We start from the raw sequence: 13,893 nt of genomic DNA, 5'->3' as shown, positions 1-13,893 counted from the left end.
GTGTTTGTCGAAAGCTTACTACTGCAACAGTCCCATCGCGCCTTCGATGGGACAACAAGACACCCCGCTGTCAGACTAGGAGTATGGCTTAGCCATATGACTTGACGGCTGTCAGAAGATGTTCCTGTTCTCCTTTACCCACCGCCGGCCGGGACGTACGTCTGGCCGGCTGGACGGAGACCATCGTCCGGACGGCCTTCATCCCCTGCGCCGGCCGGGCGGCACGCCCCTCACGTCTCGCTTGTCGCTTGCGTTGAAATACTGGGGAGACTTCCGGGCGAGTGCCTTCCGCTCGGCTCTTAGACATTGTTTCATTGAGCGTCGGAACCCCAACTTTAGTCGGGGCGCCTATTGCCTCAGCTATTCACCGGTTGGTCTGCCTATCCGGTCGGCCACTTGGCCTTTTGACTCCAGCGTGGCATGGACCCCTCAGAATGGGGGTCCCCCGTTCTAACCGCCGGATCACATAGTATCAGTAGTGATTAACTTACAGAGAGTACAGCATACGTACTTACTGTCGGTAATAATCTGGTTCTCTTCCCATTGATGCTGACAGTTTTTCATTTTATCTCCCTCAAAAACTTGGCTTCTCCGGCCGCAATTTTCTTTTCCAAGCATAAAAGTTGCTTCCTAGACCCATGGTGTGTCATCTAGTGCAAGATTGACATAACTGGTCCTGCTTCTCCTTCTGAAAATGAGCAAATTGCATCAGAGTCTTCTTCATTTAGGTCTACAAAGAGGACATCATAATCTGATGGAAGGTCTAATTGATCCATTACTGCTGCTCGAACAATATTACCTGTTTGTTTTTTACAGTCTCGAGCAAAATGACCTGGTTCACCACAAATAAAACACTTACATTTCTTTTGCTGGTCCGTCTTTTTTCTTTTGAAGACTCGAACATGAGAATCATGAGGTTTTCCTTTATAAGTTTTGGATTTCCTGAGGCCATATTTCTTTTTGCTTATTGTAATATCCTGGTATGGGTATCTTGCTACAGAATGCCAAGTCCTTCACACTCTTTTGTATTGCTGCCTTCTTGCAGACTTCTGCCAAATATTGGTAAGTAAAATGAATTCTTGAAATTACGCCTACCTGATTAGCTGGATATTTGGATTTGAAGGCGGCCTCTATTTCGTTACCAATAATGGGAGGTATCTTTCTAAATAACTTGTCTGACAGCTCTGGACTTAAAAACATGCGCCCGGACTTAGCTGCTAACATTTTGTAATCATTCAAATAATTAAAGATATCCTTCATACTGTTGCAAGATAATCTTTCAATATCTATGTAGGCTTGATCTTGTTCAACAGTGGATCCTTGGTAGGGATCTTCTAACAGGAATGATCTTCTAATAGCTGATAAAATATTTTGTGTTTCACCAGCCATTTGAATAAGAGCTTCATATTCCGCTACGTAAGCCATACGCCATGGGATCCACATCTTTTTCTCGTTTTCTCCTAAGAGATTTTCAATAAATTATACCTTTTGCGCATTGTCCAGCCATATCTTTTGATTCACCAAATTATTAGTAATGGATTCCCAGCGAGAAATTACTTTAGAATATTGCCCGATATCTTCAGGTAGAATTAAAATAGCCCATCGTTCGTCTGAGCTGATGGTAGCGTCCATGGCTGATAATTATAACCTCGAGGTTTAAACTTGCCATTAAGAACCGTAGTTGATTCTCGTGGTTCCGTCCTCATATTTACCTGTGCAGGGGGATAATTTACTTGACCCATAAGAGGTTCTTGAGGGGGATTGTATCTGGATATGGCGCTTGTACTGGATAATACTTTCTCAGTAGTTGCTTGCTGCATCATACTCCGTAGTATTGGATAGTCCAATCTTTCAAGTTGTTTTGTTACAAGAGAATCAACTCCCACATGTGCTGCTTCTTCTGTTGCTTGAGTATCTTCCTTTTCTGATTGAGAGCTCTCCTGGTCTTGGGACTGGTTGATGTATGGTAACCAGTCATTTGGTTCTCCTTCCTCTGTTGAGGATGTATTCTCATGAACTGATAATGTGTTCATTCTCCCAGGTAAGCTATTCGTCTGTGTTGTATAGAATTGTTCTTCAATCTGTTCTACTTGTTCTACCACTTGTTGCCAATATTCCTCTGAATCAGTGTCAGTATCATCCCAATATGGCAGTTGTTGTTTATTATCTTCTTCGGGTAGGACCGAACTTGGAGAATTAATAGGGCAATCTGTTTCCCGATTACTGAGCCCTAGGAAGTAAGAGCTTAGATCTTCTTCTTCGTCTTCAATATTTGTTGGAAGTTCATTGGGATCAAAGTCAGGATCTTCTTCCCATGGCGTGTCTTCCCATATACTTGGAAAAACTGCTTCATTGTCGTCCTCATCTTCATCTCCCCATGAAGGCCTGGTTGGAGGAATAAAAGGTTGTATAGGTGGTGCTGCATAATTGACATAGTAATTATACTTACCACTAGGTTCTCCTAGGGTATCCCATCTATCATTTGTGTCAGGAAAATCATATTCTTCATGAAAAAGTGGTAAAGCATATTCGCTTATGAAAACCCAAGCGAATTCTTCTTCTCCTTCATTTTTGATTTCCTCTATATCAAAATTACTCATTCTTCTTGGTTGGGGATTTCTTGTTGATTGATACCCTTGAAAAGATAAAGAAATGGAACCATCCAGCAGAGTAGTGGTTCTAACCTCTTGAGGAATACGGATCTAGGAAACGGTTGATGGCTGCAAAGTCCATCTCATTCCTTGCAATTCAATTATTGTCCTTGGTGTGGCTGCTACTGCATGAATTCCGGTGCTGGCTAGATAATCCGCTATATTTTGGACATTATAGCGGAAACCGGCATGACTGGTATTGGTTAATCTTCCAATTAGCCCTCGTGTAATTAGTAAATTTGATTCCGCCATATTCCAGTCTTCATAGCCATGAGTTTGGATAGCCAACTCAATGTGTTGGAAGAAATCTTCCACGCTGATTAACATGTTTGGGGCTATATATACCAGCTGTGTTCCTCCAAAAAGATCTACTTCCATCGTGCTAATGATAGATATGTCATCCTTCCATCGTGTGTCTCGAAGGACTATTAAAGCGTTGACACTCGCGTTCCTGCGATACAGAGCATGAACTCTAATCATTACTAATCCAAGGTGGATTAGCTGCATACCTTCTTGTCGCAGGATGGTATAGCTCCCTTGATTTATTAGGGGAAGGTTTTGTTGTCCTCCTGTCACCAAGATTCTTGTTTCAGAATAATGCTGGTAGGCTCTATGTCGAGGTTCAGACCAATTTATGGAATATAAAGTTTCAGCTGGTACTAATGAGGCTCTCCTTCTTTGGGAAAGTTCCAATTCTGCTTCAGGATTTAATTGACTCTCCAACGTTCTCGTCCCATTTCTTGAGACATGTAATCTTTGGGCTTCATATCGGAGTCTCGCCATCCTCCGATAGCTTCTTATTTGATCTTCTTGTGAAGAGGTTACCGGTTCAGTTACTTTTGTTATACTTCTTTCAGTAATTGTTGGCCTATATCTTATTGCCATTAAGATTTTCTTTTTCCTTTTTGAATATTTGTAAAGGATCTTGGTATACGTAGAAAGGCTCCTTTTTTGGTGGCACTGCTTTTATTGCTCCCAGAGTTAGGCCTTCAAGTTGTTTGGCAAGACTTGCAACTTGTTCGGAGTTGCTAGAGACCGGCTTTATAAGTAGCTGATCTAGCTTCTCGTTAATCTTTAGTAGTAAGTCGATGATGGTATTGTTTTGTCTGTTGATGTCTTTATTAGTGGTGTCTTTTGCAACAACAAAACCAATGGCGGGTGAGTTAATTTCTTCAGTGTTGGCTAGAGCTTCTTCATAATCTCTTGATTTTGAAGAGGAAGGTAGGCTCATGACACTTGCCGCTTTACTTCATGCATAATTTCTCCAATTTGCTTAATTTGATTCTTTAGTTCTTCAATGAGGATCACCGCTTGTTCTTCAATTAACTTTGGTTGTTTGGTAATTTCTACTATCAAACTCTTAACGGCACTGGAAGTCAAAGGCTTATTATGCACCAGCTCCTTTTGTAGCTGTAAGACGACCTGTTGCGTCTTTCTTTGCACCTTTAAAGATTTCTGCAAAGCCTGCGTTGTCTCCAAATGATTTTGTTTTAAAATTTCAAGAAGGGTCCTATATTCAGCTATGGGCACCTTTGAATGTAATAAAAGGCGATCGTAAATAACACTGATGTTGTTAGAAACTTCTTTAAGGGAAACCGTTGTTTCTAAATCAAGGTATTCTAGATCCACAGTTTGCGAGTTCTGGTACCAATCTTTAATTGATTGTTCAAACCTTTCTGACATAATTTATTATAAAGTAAATTATTTTTAGTTCTTTACCCTTCAAGCTTACCATGAAACCAAGGTTCAGGTCTCTAACGGCCTCCTGCCTTCTTATGACCTTACTAAAGCCTTTCACAGCTCCATATAGGGTTCAGACGCTAAAGTAATTTACTTAGTAATAAAATAGAGGTCTTACTTGGTTAGAATTTTCATTAAAGATATGATTCATACCTCCTGAAGACTGCTTCACTAGAACACCTTTATGATTTTCTAGCCGGAAGATATCATGATTGTCAACCTTGCTCTGATACCAGAATATATTTCATAAACACAGTATAGGATTAAAGATTATAGGACCGCTTGAGTATAGGCACTGAGGCACTTGAACTCAAGAAGCAATCACTCAAACTCACACTTGATTCTTAGTAGAGCTTCGGATATTTTCCGTATGTTCTGCTAAGAGCTTACAAAGGGTCTATATAGGCTAAGTGATAAGATAGATGAGTAAGACCGGGTGCTCGAAGGGCCCCATCGCATCTTATCTCTTCTTAGCCTATATAAACCCTTTGTAAGCTCTTAGCAGAACACACGGAAAATATCCGGAGCTCTACTAAGAATCAAGTGTGAGTTTGAGTGATTGCTTCTTAAGTTCAAGTGCCTCAGTGCCTATACTCAAGCGGTCCTGTAATCTTTGATCCTGTATCCTGTACTGTGTTTATAAAATATAAAAAAGAAAGAAAGAAAGAAAGAAAAAGGGTTATGGGGTGGGCTTGGTCTGTTTTCATGTTGACAGCTTATCACTTGTCAGATTGCAGTAAGTGTTCCTGAAAATTACCCAAAAGAAATTTCCACCATGTAAATTATGAATCCATTATCAAACATAGGATAGTTGTTGGATTTTGAATGGGTCAAATGAATTATTTGTGTCTTTTGGCAGCTTTAATTACACTAATTTCAGAAGAAATTAATTAGTAAAACAACAAATTATCTTCTCCAATAAATAGTAGCAATACCCATGGGGAAATTCATTTGGAACTAAAAAGTTTTATGCCCTAATTTCTTGTTTGCATTTGTTATCACGCTTGAGCCAACCTTAGCCCTATTGCTCAGTACTGTTCTTGCCCACCCCTTCGCACTCTTCTCTTGTTGTTGCCACAGGAAGACCGTCATCATTCCTCTCTCCTGCAGCTGTCCCCGCCCACTTCTCCTTCACTCTACTGTAAATCCGTTTAACCAAGCAAAGGCCATATAGATTGTGTGATCAGTTGAAAGTCACAGTGTGTGTGACAGCAAATCCTGCATTTGTTCAAGCTCCTCTTGTCTAATGCTTCTAACCAAGGTGTTTGCAATGTGAGCAAGCTAGAACCTGAATGCCACACGCTTCTATGAGTAATGCAATAGTAGCCCATTGTTGCGTTCCAAAGACCAGTTTTCTCCGAGTTATAATCTCAAGTGATTAAATTAATGATGTCCTTAGAAGCAAAATGTTGAAAAGGGACAAATTGCATATACTTTGGCATTCTTGTGCAAATTTCAAAGTAGAAAAAACTACTTTATTGATATTTTTATCAAAAATATTATATTAGTTAAGTATATACCATTATATTATCAAACTAGATGGTTTCACAGTTTAAAATATTACCTTATCCATGTCATGTACTAATACATAGTATATACCATTACTTTCCTAAACACCAAAAACAACCTTTTGTCTTACATGTCTGTTGTGGTGAATTCTAAGCCATATTTTCCATATGTTATTCCTTCTTACCTTACAAAATCATCACCCGTGAAGTTGAAGGGTTTTCTTTTTTTTAATTGGCTATTTTCAATAATGCAAATAGTTCATGGAAGGCATGAGTTATTTTAGGAAAGACTTTGTAGTCCTTGTACAAAGGGTCATAGAGATTGTAGCGAAAGGTGATTACGTTCACCTCAGGCACCCCTCACAGCTCGTCCCCAGGTTATGTAAAGGAAGGTAAATCACGAGGTCAGCTTATAGCCGACTGTAAAGTGACTAGGGGGTGGGAGGAGTTTTTTCCACGAGGACATGTGCGCGCTAGGAATTAATCCCTGCTCCATTGTAACAAATCTGTCACCCTCTAGCCAACTAGGCAGCACTATCTAGTTGAGATTTTTATTTATGATATAAGTTTCTAAGTTTCTGTGAAACCATCACAACTTTATAGATGGATTACATAGAGAGAAAGAACCAAAAGAGCATTATCCCAAATACACCTTATGATCCAACCAATACAAATTTTAAAAGAGAACAATTTCATAAAGTAAAGACTATCCATTACAAGGTCACTGGAATTGATTTAGTTGCATATAAAATCTCTTAATCATTCACACTAACAAATGCTATAGAGAAAAAGAAGGCACAGTAAGATCTGCAATTTAAAGGTGGAACATTGCAGCTGTTACTTACAGTAAATTGATCAACTCGGCGATGCTGAGACGCTAGAAAATGTAACCTCATAAATGCTACATTGTCATATTCCTTGTAGAGAACATACAAGGTCCATAATGTGAACAAGTATGCCATCAAAATGTGAATCCAGAATCTAAGCAGAGACAAATAATCATATAAATGGAGATAAAAAGAACACAGCATATATTTGACAAGAATACAAGGTAAGGGATATTTAACTACAAACAAACATTGAAAATATACTGATCGCTTATTAAAAAATATAAGTAAGGAACATTTCAAATACAATGCAAAAATAACCTTGTCCAGAACATGAATCCTTCTATTCAAGAAAATTTTTCTTCAATGTTCCCGATTGATGAGATTAGGAATAAGATTTAAATTTTGAATTCTGATTTTGAGTGTGTAGTAATTATTCTATTTTGATTTACTATTTTTGATTTGATAGTCAAATAATGGGATTATTGTATTTCCCAATTAGCACTATTTCTTTTCTAGATTAGTAGAGATGGATTTTATAAAAGTGTTGTTCCTATGATTAATAATATTTGTACTTCCAATTCTCTGTCTCAGCATTTTCTTTTGATGCTACTACACCGTCACAATAAGATTGTTATGTAAGTATCAAGTTCCTAAATAATGCTAAAACATTGTAAAACATAATGGCATTTCTGAAATCTAACACTACACACAAGTAACAAAAATAAAGTTATAAAATAAAAACTGCAAGATGCAAATATGAACAGAAAAATTTAGAAAAAACATATTGAGATAACAGCATTAAGTGCTTATTTAGAACAGATCGGGAAAGGAATCATTTTTCCATTGTTCACCATGTTCTAAAATCAAGTCAAGCAAAAAGGTTTTCACTTTAAAGCAATCACTGCTAGGGACAGAAAATCCTTTCTGTGGTTAACCCTTTTCTAGAATCTAGTCAACCAAACATTAGCCTACTCACTATCTTCTCTTTCGTGAACATTTCACAGTTTAAAATATTACCTTATCCATCTCATATACTAATACATAGTATATACCATTACTTCCCTAAACATCAAAAACAACCTTTTGTCTTATATTTCTGTTGTAGTGAATTCTAAGCCATATTTTCCATAAGTTATTCCTTCTTACCTTACAAAATCATCACCCATGAAGTTGTAGGGTTTTCTCTTTTTTTTTATTGGCTATTTTCAATAATGCAAACTCCGCCGATGACCGGTCATTGCCGGTCCCAAGCCCGGATAAAGGAGGAGGGTTGCGTTAGGTTGCCAGCCAGCGTCAAAGTATGGCAAATATTTCATGAATGAATCCATTAAACTATTGTACTAATGCTAGGTTGTTCCCCGGAAGGAACGCGTTGCAGGGTCCGACTGTAACGTCTCGGCAAGGACCACTACATCTCCAGAACTCGGGTGTAGTGATAAATATGCAAGAGTTTGCGTTACAGGGTTCGACTATAACGTCTCAGCAAGGACCGCTACATCTCCATGAGAACTTGGGTGTAGTGTTAAATAGGCAAGAATTCTCACACCATAGGTTAGATAAGAACAAATATGATAGGAAAACTAATAATCTAATATTTGGAACATGGAACATAGGAACTCTCACTGGTAAATCAATGGAGGTAGTCGATATGATGATTAGGAGAAAAATTAATATTTTGTGTGTACAAGAGACAAAATAGACAGGTGAGAAGGCAAAGATGATAGAGAACTCGGGTTTTAAGTTATGGTACACTGGAAAGAGTAAAGCAAGAAATGGAGTGGGTATTATTGTAGATAGTTTGTTAAAGGATGAAGTTGTAGGAGTAGTTAAAAAAGGGGATAGAATTATAGCCCTTAAGATAATAGTGGCGAAAGAAACTATGAACATAATTAGCGTATATGCACCACAAGTAGGATTAGATGAAGCTACCAAATCAAGGTTTTGGGAGGACTTAGATGAAATATTACAAAATATTTCACCAAATGAAAGGATTTTAATAGGAGGTGATCTAAATGGGCATGTCGGAGTGAAAAATGAGGAATATGAGAGAGTACATGGGAGTTATGAGTTTGGAACGAGGAATGAGGAAGGGAAAACTATATTAGATTTTGCGATAGCATATGACCTTATATTAGCTAATACGTTTTTTAAGAAAAGAGAAGAACACTTAGTCACATTCAAAAGTGGGAATAATAAATCGCAAATTGACTTTCTTATGGTTAGGAAGAAGGATAGAAAGATTTGTAAAGATTGTAAAGTCATCCCTGGAGAAAGTTTAACTACCCAACATAGGGTAGTAGTGTTGGATATACGTCTTAAACATAGTATCAATAGAAAGAAAATATATACAATTCCTAGAATTAAGTGGTGGAAGTTAAAGGATGGGAAGCAACATATATTTAAGGAGAAGGTAGAAGTACAAGCATTAGGTGAAATATACGATGACTCTAATACAACATGGGATAAGATGGTATCAAAGTTGAAAATAGTAGCTAAGAGTGTCCTTAGTCGACGGCATCCACCGCTAAGTAAAGAATCTTGGTGGTGGAATGAGAAAGTACAAGAGAAAGTGAAGGAAAAACGAATAGCTTATAAGGAATTATATATTTGTAAGAATGAGGAAAACTTAAAAAAAATATACAATAGCCAAGAAAGAAGCTAAGAAAGTGGTGAGTGAAACAAAAAATGAAACTTTTGAACGGTTATATCAAAAATTGGATACAAAAGAAGGGGAAAGAGACATTTATAGAATAGCTAAAGTGAGAGAAAGAAAAACAAGAGATCTTAGCCAAATAAAATGTATTAAAGATGAATGTAATAGGGTATTAGTAAGCGATGGAGAAATAAAAGAGCGGTGGAAGAGGTATTTTCATCAACTTTTTAATGAAGGTTTAGGAGACCAACTTAACTTGGGTAATTTAATTAGGTCAAATGAGCATCGAAATTTTAATTTTATCGTAGAATTCAAACTCGTAGAAGTAAAACTAAAATGACAATGGAAAAGCCATTGGACCGTATGATATTCCGATAGAGGTATGGAAGTGCTTAGGAAACAAGGTATTGAATATTACAAAATTATTTAACATGATATTGAAAACGAAAAAAATGCCTGATCAACGGAGGATAAGTATTCTAGTTCCCTTATATAAGAATAAGGGATAAGTACAAAATTGTGCAAACTATAGGGTATTAAACTAATGAGTCATACTATGAAACTTTGGGAAAAGTAATAGAAAAAGATTAAGGAAGGAGACCACGATGTGAAAATCAATTTGGGTTTATGCCTGGAAGTACTATAAGCTATACATCTTCTTAGACAATTAATTGAAAAATATCGGGAGCAACAAGATCTACATATGGTATTCATCGACTTAGAAAAAGCGTATGATAGAGTCCCAAGAGAAATTATACGGCAAATTCTAGAGAGAAGTTTGGCGTATATTTTATAGGCATAAAAGATTACTTGACAAGGGTGAAGTGGTATTATTAATGGGATGTGACTTTTGTAGTTTGCCCCTTTGTTGTTGGTCTACATAGTGTGTTTGAGACTATGCCATCCATATGTGCCCGCATGCATGATATTGCTTTCGTGTCTATTCTGACAAGGTTATTTTGTATTCACTTGTTGTTTACTAAACTAGAATCTTAGTGGAAAACATTAGAAGGAAAAGATTTTAAGCTTAGTAGATCAATATTAGACATAATGAGATAATTGTTAAGATAGGAGATGATAAGTTGCTCGGAACCGAGAGCTTTAGATAGTTAGGATCATTTTTACAAAATAATAGAGGGATTGAGAGAGATGTCTTATATAGAAGATAAGCAGGATGATTGAAATAGAAGAGAGTGTCGGCTGTTTTATGTGACCGTAAAGTATCTCTAAAACTTTAAAGGTAAGTTCTATAAAACCGCAGTTAGACCTGCTATGTTATATGGAGCTGAATGTTGGGCTATGACTCGAGCACACGAGCAGAAGATGAGAGTTGCAGAGATGAGGATGTTAAGGTGGATGTGTGGGCATACGAAGATGAACAAAATAAGAAATGAGAGCATTAGAGAGAAAGTCGGAGTTGCATCTATTAAGGGAAAACTTCGAGAGACACGTTTAAGATGGTACGGACATGTACTTAGACGACCAATAAATGCTCCTGTTAGGTGATGTGAAACTATGATAAATATGCATATCAAACGAGGAAGAGGAAGACCAAAAAAGGCTTGGTTAGCAACAATAAAACAAGATAAAATTTATTTAAACATAGATGATGATATAATAGGAGATAGAGCTCAATGGCGTAAAAGGATTCATACAGCCGACCCCACCTAGTTGGAAAAGGCTTGGTTATTGTTGTTGTTGTTGTATTTTCAATAATGCAAATAGTTCATGGAAGACATGAGTTATTTTAGGACAGACTTTCTGAACAGGTTCAAACGTGTACCTCCAGGATAGAAAAATGAGTATGAATATATGAAACAAATTTAAGTTCAAAATATCAAGACATATTCTTAGTTTCTTTTTCTTAAATAAGTAAAAATTGAATTCTTTGTAGCAGCTAAAAACAAAATTATATGTATGCAACACTGGAACATATCAATTATTGTTGTCTGAATGAATAGCATTGACCAATAGAGATGAATGGTTTACCTTTGAGATCCATTACTAACATTTGAAATTGAAAGCTTATCAATGTCACTGAACATGATATTTCTGTTGATGTTTAATAGTGTACCACCAGATACGTTAACTGGAATTAGTATCAACAGTGCAAGGACTGTGATTGGCACAAAAATCTTTAGCCTGAAGAAGGCAGAGAGACAATTATTGAGCAAGCCATTGTGCCAACACAAATTAGCAGCAGAAGTAGTAGAGTTGCATGCAACATGAAGTACTAGAAGCAAGGAAACAAAAAAAACAAAAAAAATAAGAAATAGATAACAACACACAAATTAAGTTTTTCTTAAACAACCACAAGGACCATACACTAATAAGATGTACAAAAAAACAGCCCATTGATGAGTTAAATTAAAAAAGAAAACCAACTTCAATAACCTTTCAGTTATGCTTCAATGGAACCTTTTGTACACTAATCTATGAATATCAATTGAACATCGAAGTGTTGCAATTTTCCTAGAAACACTATTGTTTAATAAGAAAATAAAGCCTGTTAATATAAGCTGTTAATATGATTCACGAGAGATCAGGGGTGTTGTATGACTGCACCAAAAACCAATTGGCACATACATATAAGTTAGTTTATTGATTGAAAATGCACTTTCTTTTTCAATTCCAACAGTATTTGTGATCATGGAACTAATATTCATGGAAAAAAAACATGAGTATTGATTTATTTAATATTAAAATATGTTTGAATAGAGGACAAGATAAGTAGGAATAATTACCTTTCTCATGCTCAGAATCAAAATGAACTGGCACTTACCAAGATTATTTTATCAAATTACATTTTAGATATAAATGTAAGTGCAATTTACTTTTCTCCTTGAGTCTAATTTATAGTTTGCTTATGAGAAGTTTCTCTAGTTCATACAACAAGCTGGACATAGACACTATCTATGCTACAGCTTCAGGATGAGTGTAAGAGGAATTAGTATTAACAGGGTGGGTTATTGATGTAGGGGTTTAGTCCCTCATTAGCATTTTAGGTTTAGGTTTATGCCAATGTCATATTTATACCTAAGTGATGGTTATCCCATTAACATAAGAAATATAATTATTCTACCTTCTCTGATTTCTGCAGTACGTACAAAGCATCTCGGAGTATATTTCAGCAACATTTTAAATGTCAGTATCAAGAATTGCCCATAGATTACCTCAATTATCAATTGGGAGTCGGAAAACCTGATTGAGAATATGGGGACAGATTGTGAGTAAGATTTATTGTCACTTGAACTTTGGCAGTGATCCTTCTTATAATGTCAGTTCTTCCATGGTTTATAGATCAATAATGTCGTTTCTTCCATGGTTTGCTACTACTCCCGATATTACATTATAAGCTGGATCGCTGCCAAGGAATGTTCTTTCAGCACCTTCGAGCTTCACATCATCTCCTTCCAGTGCTTTGGCTGCATCTATAGAGTTAGGAGGTTTGGGCATTTTAGATAGTAGATTGTTGGATTTAGCCTAATTACCTACTTGATGGTCACTTTTAATTATACCCGAAACCGTTTTGGAACTTTTTGGTCTTCCATTCTTATTTCTCTTCTTCCATATGGCTGATAGCTTCTCCAAATTGAAGACGATCTCAGATTTGGAGGGATATTTGGATAGTTCCAACTATTTGAGTATGGAGTTCACCATTTCACATTCTTCAGATTTCTCTTTCTGGTATACTATAAGGCAAGGGGGTTTGCGTCCAAAGCTTTCATTTCTATTCTTTTTTCCTTCATATAGGTACTAGATGTCAGAATTAATGAGTTCAACTTCAATTATTTCTCCCCTGGTATTTTGTATACACAGCTGCTTCTTAGCTGAGAAATGCTCAGTCTCTATTCAACTACTATGACTATTCAGCCAATCTTGAGTGCTACTTCATTCTGCTGGCAATGGACTTGCAATGGTCAATTGTCAATTTTATCAGACATCCACTTCTTAGCTCACTGTGGGGTATCAAATCCTTTGGCTCATTTGATTTGGCATTATTACCCACTTTGAAGGTGAAAATATTCTCTTGGTTAGCACCGCACAATAAACTAAATACGAAAGATAGACTAGCAAGGAAGTATACATTTATGGAAGATCCAGCTTTATGCTTTGAAACTTCATTAGTCTACCTCCTTTGGCCTCTAACAATGAAACCACTAGTCATCTATTCGTTGATTGCTTCACAGCAATAACTAGACGCGTTAGATAGATCAACAGATTTGTTGGCCAATTCTGATACCTTATGCAACATTCACCTTGGCTACATGCTTGGTTATCTGTTTTATGGGCTCACTGCTGAAAGGACATTTTTTATGACTGCAGGGTTGATATTAGAGATCTTCTACACAGTTGAATGGACCTTCAGCTCTGAAAATGTAGAGTGTCTGTTAAACGGAAAGGCCTCTACTTCTTCCTGCACCAATCATATGTGGTCACTGAACAAAGAGCTTTGCCAATCTAGTTATAACCAAGTTCAGCTGTTCTTTCCCTTATTCTTCTCGGCTCAT

At 36.8% G+C, this 13,893-nt stretch overlaps 1 protein-coding gene across 2 annotated transcripts in view; it reads right to left on the bottom strand.

The window, feature by feature from the left end:
* The window catches only part of LOC122020218 (CSC1-like protein At1g32090), a 39,511-nt gene that overhangs the window by 24,375 nt on the left and 1,243 nt on the right, over positions 1 to 13,893 (bottom strand). The window contains exons 2-3 of one of the 2 annotated variants that reach the window (XM_042578046.1): positions 11,372 to 11,524; positions 6,745 to 6,880 (exon numbers count right to left, since the gene is read on the bottom strand). In XM_042578046.1, coding sequence (XP_042433980.1) covers positions 6,745 to 6,880; positions 11,372 to 11,524 — 289 coding nt within the window. The remainder of the gene's footprint in view (positions 1 to 6,744; positions 6,881 to 11,371; positions 11,525 to 13,893) is intronic. The other variant, XM_042578047.1, reaches the window with a different exon arrangement.

This window comes from Zingiber officinale, chromosome 9A (assembly GCF_018446385.1).
Source record: "Zingiber officinale cultivar Zhangliang chromosome 9A, Zo_v1.1, whole genome shotgun sequence".
Taxonomy (NCBI): domain Eukaryota; kingdom Viridiplantae; phylum Streptophyta; class Magnoliopsida; order Zingiberales; family Zingiberaceae; genus Zingiber; species Zingiber officinale.
The sequence above is the reverse complement of the archived record's forward strand: the minus strand, read 5'-3'. Positions and strand labels throughout refer to the sequence as shown.